Source organism: Astyanax mexicanus, unplaced genomic scaffold (assembly GCF_023375975.1).
Source record: "Astyanax mexicanus isolate ESR-SI-001 unplaced genomic scaffold, AstMex3_surface scaffold_33, whole genome shotgun sequence".
NCBI classification, from domain to species: Eukaryota; Metazoa; Chordata; class Actinopteri; order Characiformes; family Acestrorhamphidae; genus Astyanax; species Astyanax mexicanus.
The window spans coordinates 1,785,516-1,803,463 of NW_026040043.1; the positions used below are offsets into that span (position 1 = coordinate 1,785,516).

Sequence of the window (17,948 nt, forward strand, 5' to 3'; positions counted from 1 at the left end):
ATATTTGTCACATATTGATATTAAAATGATGTTGTATTGTCCCAAATTAAGTAATATTGTGATATACAGTACTAATTAAATGTGTTTTCTTTCTTTTTCTCTTTTTATTTGATGTCTCCTTTACAGTTCCTCTTTTAAAGTTTGTTGTAATGGGTTCTAATAAGTAGATCTTAAAAAATGTGACATACAGCTATTTTCTAGACACAAAAGGCACAGTAGATAGATATAAGCTTATAAATTCAATTAAATAAAGTAATCCCATCTACAATAAGATACACGGTGTATAGCTATCAACTCATAAATTTAATTAAGTAATTTTAAATGTTGCCATCAATTTTGTTCGCCAGCTTGTCCAGGATCACGTGGTTTTCAAAGTGATGCCCCCTGTAGCCAGTGGGTGGACAGACAGACAGACAGATTCATTCTGGACATCCAGTAGCAGGTATACGTAGTAGTACAAAAAGTCACAAAAGAAGAATACAATGTAATGATAAATATAAAAAGTGTGTGTAATGGAGGTAGTGCAGTTGAACACAGTAAAACAATGAACACCAGATGGCTTTTGGTTCATAGAGAAGATGATTGAATAGTTACTGTACTAATGCATCTAAAAAAAATAGAATATCATTTAAAAGTCACTTTATTTTTTGTTGATGATTATGGCTTACAGCCAATGAAAAAATCAAAAATCAGTGTCTCAGAAAATTTGAATATTATAAAAGACCAATTGGTAGTTTTGGCAGTGTCGGCAGTGTGCCAAGTCCTGCTGGAAAATGAAATCCATGTCTCCATAAAAGTTGTCAGTAGCAGAGGAAAGCATAAAGTGTTGTAAGATTTTGTAGGAAAACAAAACTGCACTGACTTTAGACATGATAAAACACAGTGGATCAACACCAGCAGATGACATGTCTCTCCAAACCATCACTGATTGGTGGAAACTTCACACTAGACCTCAAGCAGCTTGGACTGTCTCTCTCCACTCTTCCTCCAGACTCTGCTCCCTTGATTTACAAATAAAATGTAAAATTTACTGATGATCAGTGATGGAGTGGTGTGTTGTGCAATGATGTATATAGCTGAGTGTGTTGTGATTGATGGAGGAACCACACTGATGCCCAGAAGTCTGTTTAAACAACAGGATTTATTTATTTGCAGTGAAAAAATACAAAGACTAAAAAAAAAGAAACCCAAACAATTTAAATGAAAAACACTGGATTAAAATTAGTACAGGTAAGTATTTGAGACTAAACCCCCCACCAGAATAAGATGTGGGCCCTATAGCCTCCTCCATGAGCCTTCCCCCAGAATATTAACATTCTTATTCACATTCAGAAAATTAAGGTAAGTATTACAGGCAGGTATAGCAGGTATTACAGTACATACATTACTGCTTAAAAGTAAAGTTTAATGCAGACAGTAAAAGTTTAAATGTAGATTAACGTTGTTTTAATGCATTAGTGATAAAAAGATGAACACTGATTAAACTGAGTCCTTTAGCTATCTGGATAATCATACCAGTGATTGAATTTATTATATTCAGAATAACGTTTTATAAATCTACCCACCAGTGGTGGGAACCATTCACTAATTTGCAAGTAACAAGTCTTGACACTTAAGCCGTGGTCAAATCACTAAATGCCATTTAATTTAATTTCATTTAATTTCATTTTAAATCAAACAAATCAAATCTGTACAGGGGTGATGCTGTGGCAAAGTCACTATTCAAAAATCTGGTAGCAGAGTCTGTTTTCTGTTTTGTTTGATTCTTTGTTTTTCTACCAGATTTCTGTATGGCAGTTCTGACACAACACCATCGCTATATACATTTGATTTGATTCGAAATTAAATGAAATGACATTACAATGAGTGACAGAGGCAAGGAAAAACTCCCTCAGAGCTGGAAAAGAAAACGCAGGGAGGAACCAGACCTCACAGACCCATCCTTCTCGGAACAGTCTTCTTATATTCATTAAATTATAATTGTTTTTCATTAAATTAGCGCTATTTAATGCTAGATGTAAGCTTTTTTTTCTCTTTGTTTTAATAATGTTTGAATCATATTTTTATCCATGCTTTATTCTTATGTTATTCTTTTATTTCCATTTTTATTGTTACATGTTTTTATATTTTGACTCCTCTTTGTATTTTCTCATTTCTAAAGCACTTTGAATAACCATTTTGTATAAAAGGTGCAATACAAATAAACTTGCCTTTCCTTGCCTTTATATGTTATTAATAAAAAGTCACATACAATCATGGTTAACAGTGCTTAATAGTAATATGATAACAACATTATCACCAATACCAAATTGGCAGCAATTAAAATATACAAAATTCGATCAGTTACTCTTTCTGTGCCTGATTGCTCACATCTGCCTTTTCTGCCTTTGTCGTTTCTCCAGCACTGAAGGCAAGGAGTTTATAGCTTAAGATCATGCTATTTCCAGTACAGAAGTTAGGGCGAGGAAAGTCTGGGGATGTTTTCAATTTGCTGAGATTTGCATGTTTTTCTCCAGTACGGAAGTAAGGGTGTAGAAAGTATCTGGATTTTTTCTGATAGCTAAGTTCTGCATGTTTCTTTCCAGTACGGAAGTTAGGACGGGAAAAGTCTGGGGATGTGTCCGAATCGCTGAGATCTGCATGTTTTTCTCCAGTACAGAAGTAAGAGTGTAGAAAGTTTGTGTATTTTTTCTCATAGCTAAGTTCTGCATGTTTCACTCCTGTACGGAAGTTAGGGCAGGAAAAGTCTGGGGATGCGTCCGAATCGCTGAGTTCTGCATGTTTTTCTCCAGTACAGAAATTAGGGATTTGAAGGTCTGGGGATTCGTTCCAATAGCTGTGCTCTGGATGTTCTCCTGCAGTACGGATGTTAGGGGGTTGATGGTTTTTCTGACAGCTGTTGCTGTGCTCTGGATTTTCTCCTCCAGTACTAAAAGTAGGCTGTAGAGCTTGAAGGGATGTGGTCTTCAGAGTCACGCTGCACCATGTTGGATGAAAATCACAACAACAGGTAAGATGGATGCTACGACATGAAGATATTCCTATCTACTCTCATGTGCCAAGAAATTAATTACTCAAACTTGTGTAGACAATAAGCACAAACTTTGAACTTCACTGTAAAAATCTAAAGGTTTTCTTTTTATAGTAAAGATATATTATATCTCCAAATATTTGTGGACTCCCTTCAACTGAATGCTGAATTCAGCTACTTTAAAGCACTCATTGCTGACACAGACATGCAAATGCACACACAAAGCTTGTTTAGCACTGTGGAGAAATACTACCAATAGAAAGAACTAGATCAGGTAAACGTCAACCTACCAGCCCCATGGAGCAGATAAACGTGAGTATACTGCACCATTCCTAATGCCGTCTGTGGGCTGCAGGAATATAACACGACTCCTACCCCCAGCACTGACCTGTGGAGCAGTGCAACTGCACCGAACAAAATGATGAGTAACATTTTCTTTAAAAAAGTTTCGCAACTTTCTGCATTTGCTTTTTTTTAAGCAAAACTTAATTTCAGATGAATTTAAGTAACTTCAATTTGGTTTCAAGACTTAAATGTTGCATAGAGTACATAAGTGAAACGACACTGCTGTGATGCAGTCGTAGGCACAAGGCCGAAGGCCGGTTTATTACTCACCTTCCAGTAAAATCAAATCCTAGAGTACTGTAAACGGGTTCTGATGCGTGTCTAAGCAGAGGGTTACGTAGTGGGCGTTCTCCTTCATCACTGACAACAGTACAAAAAAACCCAAGTCAGTTCAGTTATTGGATAAACATCAAAACATGTAAGCTAAATGCTACAACAAGAAGATTTTATAATCTACAGCAACTGTTCCTAAAAATAAAATTATGAAAAGAGCATGCAGTGAATTAGTCTTTAGAAACCTTTACATTATTCTACATTTTTTACCATAGAAATTTTCTACATTTATTTGAAAGACATGCAAAAAATTTACATGGGCATTGGAACCTTGGCTATAACACATTAAAATTTAGTTCTGAGGGTCTCTCATTTCACCTGATAATCTCTGAGATTCAGGTTTCTTGTTTCAGTTTTACATTAACAAGCTTAAAACACATTAAAAAGGACACCTAATAGCACTCCATTATTGTTTACAGCACAAAGTCCGCACCCAATTTATTTCCCATTTCTGCCCTGTTTGTGAGGAAGAGTTTCTTATGATATTGAGCTTTTAGAGGATCAAAGACTAAAGCAGGAAAATCTGAACTGATGTAAATATACTCACTTTATGACAGGAGATTCACTCCGAGATATGGAGTGATGAGGCTCCATCATGAAGGAGGATACTCAAGATGCTGCCAAGATCTCCTGTCAATAGTAAAGACATTATAATATTAACAATGTTTTAAAAATATTTATTCAGAGGATAAATAAATAAAATTACATTACATTTGTGAGACATGCACAAAATATAACCCTGCTCCACTATTTAGTATTCCAGGAAATTAAGTAGGTAGATTTAGTAGATTTAAGGTAAAATATGGACTCTCACTACCCTCTCGCTCTCTCACATCCACACACAGCTGATCACCGTACATTACAATCATTAAAACTACCCTGAGATATTAAAGTAAAAAAAGACTCTAGTCTGCCAGGCCTAAACTACACTTTACTATTAATACTGTCCCTCTCCCATTTTTAAGTTACTATCAGAAGAAAACACAGAATATTACTTTTTCAAGCGATTTAGTGACCTCCCAGCACTAACTTGAATTAATCCATGGTGGGAGTAAAGAGCTGAAAAGTTCTTTATTTTAATAAACATATTTTTACACAAGTCACACAATAAAACAGTGTTTAAAAACAAAGCATTCTGCAACATATGCTTTTAGGTGTGAATATAAGAAGGACAGAGACTCATAAGGGGAACTCTGAGTTATGAGACCCCATTGTGGAGGAGCTTCAGCTGGACACTAGAGATGCCATCCTTTGTGAACAGATCAGACATTATAGTATGACCAGTCTTATAAAAGTAATAATTAATAACAACATTACTGAGGCATGCAAATGTAGTAATGCTGTAATACATTTAGTAATAAATTAAATAGCAATACTGGAAATTAGGAGATAGAATTAAGAATGATTTTTTAAACACTGAACATAAAGGAGTGGTGTTAAAATAACACTGCTCTATAGAAGAATGTTACCTTCTGGCAGGGTTGCCAGGTCCAACAAAAATATCAGTCTAAAACACCCACTTAAACTAGTCCAAAATATATGCCTGTAACACCTTCGAAGCAAATGACAAAACACATATGAGTGTACGACTTAGTGTTTTGTTTATTAAGGATTTATTATCAGTATTGTTACCTTAAAATCATGAATGGTATTGTAACATAATAGTAACATAATTAGCAAATTACTCTTTTCTGTTCTCACTCCTCCTGAACTCTCTTCTCCTCTTTAATATATTTTTCATATCTTTTTTTTTTATGGTGATTTCAGATTTCAGGGTTGTAAGTTTCTTGTAACTTTTTTGTGCTTTTTGGCGCCTGCAATAATTTTTAACAGTAGCCCCCAAAAAACGCACCCCGCCATCCCTGAATTTTCACCCGCGACTGGATTTGCAAACAAGCCCAATTTGGCGGGAAAACGGCGAACCTGGGACCTCTGCTGGTCAAACAGCGCTATTGCACATGAACACGACGCAGTTCAGGAAACTCCCATATTAAACAACTATATATATATATATTCCTATTTCAGGTGAAGTTTGTAACATTGCAGTATATTTAAATTCTGTTTACACAAATCCACTCTTCCCCATCTGATCCCCTGTCTAGGCCCGTTTCAGATCTCTATCTCTGATCCAGGTTATCCAGGTGGGTAACACTTTATAATACTGTTCCATAGTTAATAGGTAACTAAGCAGTAACTAAGCAGTAACTAATTATTAATTCGACCCTGAGCTGAGCTGAAAGAACAGTTCTGTATCTGAGAAACACTCAAAACATCTTCTTACTTTAATCTGCAGGTTCATCTTCTACATTCTCCTTAGTTCTGAACTTACCGAGATAACCTCTGTAGATCTTCTCTCCTCTTCTAAAGGAGGAAATACACCTTACTTTCGATTTATTCTAAACTGCGCCACAACCCATCTCTCTCTCTCTCTCTCTCTCTCTCTCTCTCTCTCTCTCTTTCTCCAGCACTGCATTACAGCAGCAGGAAGTCCTTATTCTCAATTACGATTTTCAGCACACTATAAAAGTCACACAAACTATGTTTTACATATGTTTTACTTACAGCCACCTTTATATGAGTGTACAAAACATGAAAATCATAAAAGAGCTACATAAAATAGTGTCTATCTTTTGGGATTCCCTTAGGAAGTTTCTCTATATAAACATGTACAATCGCCATTATCCCATTTTCAATTGAGTAATTGAGAAATAATTACATTACATTACATAAAATAATTTCATTAACCTCCCAGCCCTAGTAGCACAACTGTAGGAGAAGCCACAGTATTTGAACATGATATTATTTAAAACACTGTCAAACAGAGGCAAAAATGTAGAGCAATTTTACAATAAAGCCCCTTTTTGTCACATCTTTAGCCTGTTTTCTGTCTATTCCCATATCTGTTATTCTCACCTGACCCGGCTCCTGGTGTTTTTCCACTCACCTGTGTCCATTTGTAGCTCCGCCCTTCATTAGTCAGTCCCCAGATGTTACCTGTTCTCTTTCCCGCCTTGTGTGTGTATTTAAGTCTCTGTCGTTAGTGTTAGTTTGTCGGTTCTTGTGCGTGTATACGTCTGTCACGGCTGTGTTAATTCCGTCTGTTATTTGGTTTCATTTCTCTGAGTTTCTGTTTGGTTTGTGCTTTGTTTTCTGTTCTTTAATAAATAGTACTTGCATGTGCGTCCGTCCTTCACACAGCGTTACACTTTTATAACCATATAAGAGTACTTATTAAACAACATTTTCTTAATCATAACTCTCATCTTTTTTTCCCCATGTAAAGGGCAGCTGATATGGCACTTTGTCTCATGTTTGCCAATCTAAAGGGCATATGTATGTCTGTATATTCTGGTATTAAGTGAAGTGAAATGATAGCAGGCAATACATGGTAAAGAACACTAAACATTGAATTACCTATTACATATAGAGAGAGCTGTATTTATCTCAAAGTAAATTACAGTTGCAGTAGAAATCCAAATAGTTTATTAAATGCAAGCTCTATTCTGATGATCAAGGTTGAATTGTCGCTAATTGGGACAGTTTTTGATCTTTACATTTTTGGTTTTTGAATTACATCCTTCAATCATTAAAAACATTTTTTTTAACAATTTCTATTAAGTATCATCACAAAGTACCTTTTCAGGCCTAGGCTACAACACTGTGTAATCAATATAATACAATGTAATATAATTTATTTAACAGTTGGAAATGAATTATCTCTTCTCATGTATTTTTGCATCTGAAAGACCAAGTCAAAATTTGTCATAGAGTTTGTCAAATGCCTTGAGTCCACACATCTGGTTGGATTTTAAATCCAATGGAGTTTCCCTGCTCAGATTTTAATCCAGCTCACAGCGATATTTATAACACCCACTCAAACTTCTGGTGTTCGGTAAAGTTTGATAGCAATGAACACAACATTTGCCCTCACCTTCACAAGAGTAATGGCCAAGAGAACCAAGAAACTCTAAATTCAATGCTGTGATTGCTGAGAGTTTAAGGCGTTGGACTCGAAATCCTATGGGATTCCACATGCCCACACTCATTCTCAATTCTACTGAATGCTCCTTTAACACTAATATAGGCATTGGTTAATGATGGAATTATGATATTGAATCATTGTTCATTTAAAGGTTTAGAAAGGTTGGGCTGAGCTCTTCTACAATGCTTTTAGACAAACAGTGCTTCCCACAAATATCAGTAATAATAACAACATTTATTATTAGTAGTATTATTAGTATTATTACTAGTTGTAGTATTTAAATTTCCCTTTTTACATGCCAAGAACACAATACAAGCTATGACAATATAAAAAAACAATATATATTGTGACGATGCTTCACCGAACCCCCTGCAGGGAGAAACACAGTCACTGGGTAGTAGAGCTGAGTGTGTTCTGGTGGATGGAGGAATCACACTGATGCACAGAAGTCTTTTCAAACGCTAATATTTATTTATACACAGTAAAAAAATACAAAAAGATTAAATAAAGGAAATTTAAAAGAAATTAAAAGAAAAAACACCAGACTAACATCAGTAATAAAATATAAATATAAATATCAGATAAATATTTGAGACTAAAACCCCCACCAGAATAAACTGTGGGCCCTATAGCCTCCCACCCGAGCCTTCCCCCAGAATATTACCATTCTTGAATACATACATATAATTAAGATAAGAATTACAGGTAGGTATTACAGGTACATTGCTGGTGAAAACAGTAAAATTTTAAATGTAGATTAACGTTGTTTTAATGCATCACTGACAAAAAGATGAACACTGATTAAACATAGTCCTTTAGCTCTCTGGATAATCATACCAGTGATTGAGTTTATTATATTCAGAATAACATTTCATAAATCTACACACCAGTGGTGGAAACAATTCACTAATTAGCAAATAACAATTAAGTCCAAAGTCTTGACACTTAAGCCGTGCTCAGGTCACCAAATGTTATTTCATTTCAAATTTAATTTAAAATCAAGTTAAACAGTGATAATGTTGTGGCAAAGTCGCTATACAAATATAGTAAAAATAAACGGCAGCACTTGTCGATAAAAAAATTCTGGTAAAAAAAGTAAAAATCAACGTGTTTCGGCACTCAGGCCTTCATCAGGGTTAAACGACAAGAGTTAATAACATTCCAGTTTTAAAAACACACTCGATTACAAAACAACCAATGAGGACACTCCAAGTACTGAAGGCCACATAATAATCAGCCAATGAGAGGCTGAAGGCTCAATTTCACAGAAGATCCACTTCCACCTAAAACGTCTTTAAAGTCCTTTTAAAATTCATTAACACAGTTAATTATCAATTTTATATAAAAAAAAATACTTTTGTTCAAAAATACAAACAGAGGAAAAAAATTCTCCAAATTCCCTAAAGAAACTGTTTTATCATAAAATCCTAATTCATACCTTTAGGAAATAAGTCGCTATACAGAAATCTGTTAGCAGATTCTCTGTTTTCTGTTATGTTTTTTTTATTTGTTCTGCTACCACTACATGAAAATTGTACATGAAAGTGAAAGAATTCCCTTTTTTTTGCTTCAGTTCTTCCAGTACTGAAGCAAAGAGGTTCCAAAGGTTCAGCACCTGCTCCTCACAGTTGTGCTCTGGATCTTCTCCTGCAGTTCTAAAAGTCAGGCGGTGTTTCTCTAGAGCTGAACCATGTTGAGTAAAAATTAGAACAACAGGTAAGATAGATGCTAAAACATGAAGATATTCTAATTTACTGTAACTGTTCCTACAAATAAAGGCATTAAACAACGTTTACTTGTGGAGGTTGCACATTTATATACAACATCAGAGTAAAATATACAGTATCTCCCAACAGTGAATAAACCCCTCACATTTCTGCATTTTTTTTTATTATATCTTTTAATTGGACAACACTGTAGAAATGGAAATTGGATGTAACTTCAATGTTATATTTTGTGGAGTAATGTGGAATAAATTAACATATACATATAAACAGTATTACAGGGTGTTTTCAGCATTGAAAATAAAGTGTTATTCCAATTTAATGAACTTGTTATAATATAGACAAAAAATAAATGAAACATAAACACACACAACTTGTTTGTGTTATTGTTGATGATCTCCAATCTGCTGTGAGAAGAAATGATCTTAAATCAGTCTGATTGGGGTTACACCGAGGTTCTTACTTACCTTGTATGAAATTTTAATTCTTCATCAGTGAACACTGGAAGTTTTATTCCCTCACTGAAAACAGGTAAAGAAACTCAAGTTAATTCACTCATGGATACACATCAGAACAACATGTATACTGGATTATACAAAAAGAAGATTTTTCTAAACTACAGCAACTGTTCCTAAAAATAAAATAATTAAAAGAGCATGCAGTGCACTTGCAACATCTTCAGAACCTTTCACTTTATTCTACATTTTAAAATAAAAATAAAAATCTAAAATCAGCTAAATCAGGGGGCTTAATTAACCTTTAAACTATAACTTTATTTTTATGTATCGATATTCCATGTTTTATAGTTTTTGACTGGGCCTGTTTTTAAACCTGTTGTGATTAAAAATCATTATATTTGCGAGTGACAAGCTAATTATTCAGTGATTTACTAGGGGTGTGACGAGACACTAATATCACGAGACGAGATTTAAAAAAATAAAATTTAAGGAAAACGTCAAAAATTAAAAATAGCTTGAGAACTAGAGTTTTATTTAACAAAATCATATAACGCAAACTTAACAGACTGGTTTCTCTCACACATTGATTCTATAAGAATAAAAAATAAAAATAAAACTTTTCTAGGTCTTATATAGTGCAAACAATAAGTGCAAACCACAACCAGTCATATTAAGCCTAGGGTTTGAGATTTTTTCTTCTAAATCTCTTGAAATTGAACTATGAATAACCATAACCAGACAAATTAAGACTATGCTTAAAGTGCAAACAGAGACAGAACATGTTTTTTTTAATACAGTACAGAGCTAAGGGATTAGTACACCTGCCTATGAAACAGTCACATGTAGGATTTACGTACAGTATTTACATATGGTTTGTATCTTGTTGGTCACTCTGTTAGTGTTTATTGTTTCCACTGCAGCCAAAATGCATACAGACATACAACTTAAAAGTAGCAGAAGCATCTTCTATACAAATGCCCAATTTTTTCTCTTCTGCAGAGAGCTGCTCTCACTGCTTAGCCATCATACTCTATCGCTATCGCTATCGGGTTGCCAGATCCCTCTTAAAAAGTCCACACTTAACTGTTTTTTTGCCCCGCAAGACAGGTTTAAGCCTGACGAGAAATATTGTCCGTTTTAATCTCGCGAGATCTCGTGCCACACCATCTCATCACACCCCAATGATTTACAATAAACTAGATCTCAATATCATTTTATTTAAAATTTAATGTTTTAATAACCAACACGTTGAGTAAATTAAAGTCTAAATGCAGTATTAGACAGTGTATTCAGCATTAAAAATAAAGTGTAATTGAAATTTAGTGAACTTGTTACAATAAATGAAACCATAAACCCTTAACTAAGAAAACATGAACACTAAACGCACAGCTCTAGTGTTGATGATCTCCAATCTGCTGTTAGAAAAAAGGAACTTAATTCCGTCTGATTGTGGTTACACTGGGCCTATTACTCACCTTCTAGCACTGTCCTCACTGGAGTTAGTGGTGGCTCCTCTCATTTGTCTAGGCTCAAATCTGTGCTCTAGACGTTTTCTTCCATCACTGACAACAAGACGAAGAAACTCAAGTCAGTTTAGTCTTGGATGAACATCAGAACAACAGGTAAGCTGGATGCTACAATATGAAGGTTTTCTAAACAACAGCGACTAAAAAAAATAAAATCATAAAAAAAGATGCAATGCACTCACACCAAAACACCTTCAAAACCTTTTATTATAACCATTATTCTGCATTATTATTATTTTTTTAAATTCTGATGATTAATTAATTCACTTCTATTAATGATTAATAAATTAAATTAGCATGAACCAGTGTTGCCAACTTTGTACTATATTTAGGGACATTTTTCAGACCCTCTAGCAACTTTTTTGTAAAAAAAAGCGACTAGCAACAAATCTAGCGAGTTTTTGTGGTGCTATTGGAGACTGGCGAATCTGACATGTTTTTCAGTTACTGTCGTCAGCATGAGCCCCACCCACAACACTCACCGTGCAGTCTCTCACAGTCAGAGCACACACACCAACACTGCTCCACCAACACACTGCAAATCAACTGCGCCTGCCCACAGCCACGGCTGACTGACTCTGCCCCGTATTTACAGAGCAACAACAAAAACATAACATAAAACGGCAAAAAACTGATTTATGTAATTTACGTAGTGACTGCCTATTTAAAAAGCAACAGAAGTTGTCGATTTGGTAGAGTTCATTTGTAACATTTCTAACATATTTAGTGTGATTTTTAATCACTTTTCCTCTCACACAGCGTTAATCCTTTACAGCTTCAAAAACATGTATTATGCAAACTAGGTGATGACGTCATTTAGTGACTTTTACAACAGCCAATAGCTACTTTCCTTACTGAGGAGTTGGTAACACTATCATGAACGTTATTCCAGCAACATACCTACTGAGCCAGCAAGATAAGTGGAGCTGGTGTTAAGGACTGATGTAGAGTTACTCACTGTGGGACAGGTTTTTTTCCTCCAGACCTGGAACGATGAGACCCCATCGTTTGGGAGCTTCAGATGGACACCAGAGACACTGTTCCCTGTGACCAGATCAGATATTATAATATGAACATTAAAGCCGAATCAGTGCAATTTCTGTCACCAGAAAATTACATGTATAAACGTGCACAAAAATAACTTTAAAATACATTTTATTATAAAGCATAGTGTCTTGTATATTGACCTAATGGCAAAAGTAAGATATGTGATTAAAAACATTAATAAAAACTACTTAGAACACTGAAAAATAGCATTTGTTACCTGTCCCCACTCTTTAACTATAAACTTTACCATAAAGTATAATTATTAAAATCCTTCAGAGATGTAATTTTTTTTGCATCATCTCCAAATCTCATTTATACTCATTATAATATTTTTTTCATAATAAATCCATAATATTTAAGCTAAAATACACATTTATTTGTGTCCCAGGGTTTCACTCAGTTCTGTTATTGTAACACATTACCCCTTCTAAAACATTCTACAACAGGAAGTCACATCTACAACAGGAAGTGACATCAGGCGGTTCTATTGAAGATCATGGAAAGACCAAAATTAAGTTTCCTCAGTTGTTTTTTTCTGTATATTTGATCTTATTGTAACTATGACTGAGGAGATAAATCTCAACACTCAGCCATGTTACCTAAATTAATTCTTAGATCTTATTTGTTTATTTTTAAAATAAAAAAATAGCAAAATCACTGGAATGTGCTCGATATCCTCATGCTATTAGCATAGCCACCATTTAGCTATTTGTCAGGTTTTGCTAATTCTATGCTAAAAACTCAGTACTGTTACTTTCATTCCGGTTACTCAAAACATAAAAAGTAACAGGACTGAGTTCCAGTAACAGGTGTGAGTTCCAGTAAGAGGGATGAGTTCCAGTAACAGGAGTGAGTGTCAGTAACAGGACTGAGTGCCAGTAACAGGAATGAGTTCCAGTAACAGGAATGAGTTCCAGTAACAGGAGTGAGTGTCAGTAACAGGACTGAGTGCCAGTTACAGGAGTGAGTGCCAGTAACAGGAGTGCCAGTAAGAAGAGTAAGTTTCAGTAACAGGAGTGAGTGTCAGTAACAGGACAGAGTGCCATCATTTGTTAATAAATTGCATAATACATTTAATCAATTTCAGGTTTCAAGTCTACTTGAAAAGCTAAAAATAGATCTTTTAAAAAAATACAATGTGCATGCATATAATGTGATGTCATAAATACAAATTATTTGAACATGCAGTGAACCATTTCTTTAAAATAAAGACTTTCTTGAGAGAAAAATCAAAAGAAATTAGTATCTTCAGATTAGAAACCTTGTAAAAAAAAAGAAAAGAAAAGCTGCCTGTGATTGACCAGTATATGTTTTGCATAGTTAAATATGTGTATTAGAGTATACAACAAGCAAATAGCACCCATTTGGTAAAATGGCCCTAGTAACACCATTACTAAGATATGAATAAAATGTAACACTGCTGCATTAAATAATATTACTGCAAATTGGGACATGGAATTAAGAATGACCTTTTAAATACTGAACATAAAGGAGTGATGTTAAAATAACACTTCTCTATAGAAGAATGTAATTTAAGGTTTGAGGTGAGATTCTGCCCCTGCTGGTCAAACAGCGCTACTTCACATTATGACGGCGCAGTTCAGGAAATTCCCATATTAAAAAAAATAACGCGCTTTAAACTCAGACAAATTACACGACCCTAATCATTAAACAGCACTGTGTTCGTACTCTAACATTAACACAACGTTTCTAGGACAAGAGTATATTTACACTCTGTTTACACAAATACACTTTCCCCATCTGATCCCCTGTCTAGGTCTGTTTCAGGGGTGGGTTTCCCGAAAGCTTCGTAACGCTAAGAACTTCGTTAACTCGTACTTAAGATTGATCGTTAATTAAAGAGTGTTTCCCAAACCCGTGCGTAACTAAAGTACTACGTAAACTCGATCGCAGATTAATGAGTGCTCTCACCCAGTCGTTATTTTTAATGAGCTTCTTTAGGGGATCTCGACTTGCAGTTCAGCACCTTAAACACCAGGGACCGCCAATTTTGAGGAAGAAAAATGATAATTTCCGTGTTTGAAGCAATTATATTACATTACTATTAATTATAATCAATTATATTACTATATAATTATTATTATATTATATTATATTATATTATTTCCCGTGTCTGCGGGTGCTCCGGTTTCCTCCCACAGTGCAAAGAAATTAGTTCAGGCTAATTAGATGTCGGATAAAAATTGCCCCTTAGGTGTGAGTGAATGTGTCTGTGTGTCTGTCTGTGTCTGTCTGCCCTGTGATGGATTGGCATCCTGTCCAGGGTGTATACTGCCTTCAGCCCGATGCCAGCTGGTATAGACTCCAGCCACCAAGCATCGACCCATCAGGTCATCAGGTACAACTAGGTCTGGGAGATATTGTAAAAAATATTAATGATCATCTTGACATTCATAAATTATATATTATGAACAATTCTCGATTACAAATACGATTTTCAGTTTTTACAAAACAACTTTAGTTTTTTTATTATTGTAAACAAACAGCATTATTATAAATGTCGCACAAACTATTATTTCGTTTACATTTTTTTTTTATAAATATGAGGTAGTCCCATTCAACCATACAGCAACCTTTATGATAAACACGGTTCAATAACATAATATGTGAAAGTGTACAAAAAATATAAAACATTATAAAAGAGCCACATAGAAGAGTTCTTTACAGGTTTCTGACAGAAGCAAATGTCTATCTATTGAGATTTACTCTGGAAGTTTCTATATATAAACATGTGCAATCTCCATTATCTCATTTTTAATAAAGTAATTGAGAAAGAGTAATTCCATTACATTACATGAATTAATTAAAATTTAATAAAATATGTTAATAATTATTATTTATAATGATTCAGTAATTAATATGAATAATATACATTCAGAATTCAGAGATCAATATTTGGTGGAATTACCCTGATATATATAATATACATTATTTACGGTTTGAAAGCTCTGTACCTTTTTCATTATTTTGACATTTCTCATTTTCTGCAAATACAATGCTCTAAATTTCACATTCTTATTTGGAATTTCTGGAGAAATGTGGCTAATGGTTTATAGAATAAAACCACAATCTTAATTTTACTCAAATATATACCTATAAACAGTCAAATCAGAGAAGCTGATTATTTTGAAGTGGTTCATTTATTTTTTTTCCAGAGCTGTATATACACACACACACACATACACACACATACACACACACGTATGTATATATATATATATATATATATATATATATATATATATATATATATATATATATATAAATGTTTGTTTATATATATATATATATATATATATATATATATATATATATATATATTTATAATGTGTATTATGTTTATATATATATATATATATATATATATATATATATATATATATATATATATATATATATATATATATATATAATCAATTAATTTACACACTTAAATTAATATGCCATACCATAAGTATGTCTTTGTTAACGCACATAATGTAAAGTATTTCCGTATGAAAGCAGATACTTGTAAAGTGTAACAGCGTCCTGAATCATTACTACATCTCTGCTGTCTGTAACAAACCAAACCGTGTGAAAATCGGGTAAGAATTGGTGGAGTTGGGATTATTATAGGTGTATTAAACACCTACTTCCTCAGTACTAATATGTAAATGCAGTGGGGTCACGTTGTTGACCCATCCAATATGGCGGAGTCAGTCGTCAGTATATGTGTGTGTGTGTATAAACTTTCTGTAAATGGTGTTTACTGCTATAAACCTCGATGCGTCAGAGGCGCGCGGCCGCGGTGATGACGTCATCGCTCTCTCTCGAACACAAACGCGCGCGCGAGTATAGAAGAGGAGAGCGCGGCAATGACGTCATCCCGCAACCGGTATAAATACAACACGCGCGCCCAGAGCGTTCTTAGAACTTTGCAGCACCGAGTGTCCGCGTGTTTAGTGTTATATAGAGCGTTTTAAGTTAAACAGAGACAGATGATGAAGCTTTCTGTGGTAAGAGACACTAAGCCTCTCACTAGAGAAACACCACAATTTATAAACTTATTCAGCAAAAAGCGCATGTCTCCGAAAATACAGCGCATTGTAGGAGTTCTGGATGAGTGCATCTATTCGATGGAGCTGGTGGCCCTGCTGCCCTCTGAAGAAACGCGCCTCCAGAGCCTCTCTCAGAAACTCAGACCAGAAATGACCAGCGCCCTCGCCGAGGACCTGCGTCTGGGGAAGGAATACGAGACCCTGAGCCTGGACCCTGAAGCTGAAGGTCAGGAAGCAGCTGCTGAAGCAGTGCAGACCTCATTTTTGAACGTTTCACGGCTGCTGAGATCCTGTCCTTCTTCTGCGGAGGTGGTGCTTAAAGATAGTGAGCCTTTGAAAGAAGATCGAAAAGGTGTTCAGGAGATGTTAGAATGGCTAAAGGACTACAGATCCTTCCTGCTACAACAGCTATACATGACACCTAGAGAGGAGAGGCTACACCTCCAGCAAATGCGAGAAGCACCTCTGCGTTACGAAAGCAACCAAGAGGCGCTCGCCGCTCTGGAGAGGGAAATGGCTGCGACGATAGAGGCCATGGATAAAGAGATCAGTTGGTTGAGCAAAGTGATTGATTGGCTGAAGAGATCTATGGACAGGATAGAGAAACGCGCCGAAGATTTCGTTGCGCAGAAGAAGAATAACGCTGAGCGTCGCAACGAATCACTTCAGAAAACCTCACAGCTGAAACAGGCGCAAATCCTGGAGGAAATCAGTCAGCTTGAGCTTCAACTTGAAAGCCTCATCAAACGCGGCCTAGAAGATGAGCGGGAGCAACGCAAGCGATGCACAAAGTTAAGGGGTATGGTGGAAGACTGGATCGACGTTTACGATACAGAAATAGAACAAAAACAGACAGAGCTGGAGGAAACAACCCAGCTTTATGAGATGGAGATGGCTGAGCTCAGTGATCTGCAGAAATATCATGCAGTTCGGGAGGTGGAATACTTACAGGTCGTGGAGAGACGCAGGATAGAAAAGGAACTAAGGGAGAAGGAGGAGAGAGAAAGGGGGCTGCGGATTCGTGCCGCAGCCGTTATCCTCCAGTCCTTCTGGAAAGGGTGGCGCGTCCGCAAAGCCATGAAGGAGAAAAGCAAGAAGAGCACAGAAAAGAAAAAAGGAAAAGGAAAAGGGAAGAAAGGAAAAGGGAAGAAAGGAAAATGAGCATAAAGAGCTCTGCCTCTCCAAATGTGCGTTTACAGCGCATTAAGACATAACGCAAAAAAACGTCTGTCCAGTCAAATCAATGAACCAACCAATCAATCAATCAATCCATCAATCAATCAATCAATCAATCAATCAATCAACCAATCAACCTTCATTTTAACTCTGGAGTACATTTCCAATGTAACCGAGAATTTACAGTATAAAAGGCAAAATAAATACATTTAATATTGATAAATATATATATATATATATATAAACAGTCTTGTCAATATATTCATTC

At 35.3% G+C, this 17,948-nt stretch overlaps 2 protein-coding genes and 1 long non-coding RNA gene across 3 annotated transcripts; 1 reads left to right on the forward strand and 2 right to left on the reverse strand.

The window, feature by feature from the left end:
- Positions 1-1,980: 1,980 nt before the first annotated feature.
- On the reverse strand, positions 1,981-6,644 carry LOC125789976 (uncharacterized). Its single transcript, XM_049473096.1, has 5 exons — positions 6,623-6,644; positions 4,257-4,339; positions 3,647-3,736; positions 3,322-3,435; positions 1,981-2,977 (listed from the first exon to the last, which is right to left on the reverse strand). The coding sequence occupies exons 2-5, from the start codon at positions 4,304-4,306 to the stop codon at positions 2,344-2,346; spliced, it is 888 nt and encodes a 295-aa protein (XP_049329053.1). The 5' UTR covers positions 4,307-4,339; positions 6,623-6,644; the 3' UTR covers positions 1,981-2,343.
- Positions 6,645-8,140: 1,496 nt separating this feature from the next.
- Positions 8,141-12,444, reverse strand: LOC103038079 (uncharacterized). The gene is made up of 4 exons (XR_007429973.1): positions 12,358-12,444; positions 11,349-11,435; positions 9,883-9,936; positions 8,141-9,374 (listed from the first exon to the last, which is right to left on the reverse strand). It is a non-coding gene; the product is annotated as an uncharacterized LOC103038079 (long non-coding RNA).
- A 3,949-nt stretch (positions 12,445-16,393) lies between these two features.
- LOC125789964 (dynein regulatory complex protein 10-like) lies at positions 16,394-17,948 on the forward strand. The gene has a single exon (XM_049473073.1). It carries the CDS (start codon positions 16,445-16,447, stop codon positions 17,663-17,665), a length of 1,221 nt encoding a protein of 406 aa, XP_049329030.1. The 5' UTR covers positions 16,394-16,444; the 3' UTR covers positions 17,666-17,948.

Excerpts from the sequence above, each read along its gene's own strand:
- LOC125789964 (XM_049473073.1), top strand. The coding sequence starts at position 16,445 with ATGATGAAGCTTTCTGTGGTAAGAGACACTAAGCCTCTCACTAGAGAA.
- LOC125789976 (XM_049473096.1), bottom strand. The coding sequence starts at position 4,306 with ATGATGGAGCCTCATCACTCCATATCTCGGAGTGAATCTCCTGTCATA. Across the intron at positions 3,737-4,256 it reads AGTGAATCTCCTGTCATAAA|TGATGAAGGAGAACGCCCAC; the intron begins GTGAGTATATTT and ends TACTGTTGTCAG. Across the intron at positions 3,436-3,646 it reads GGATTTGATTTTACTGGAAG|TTGCACTGCTCCACAGGTCA; the intron begins GTGAGTAATAAA and ends TGTTCGGTGCAG.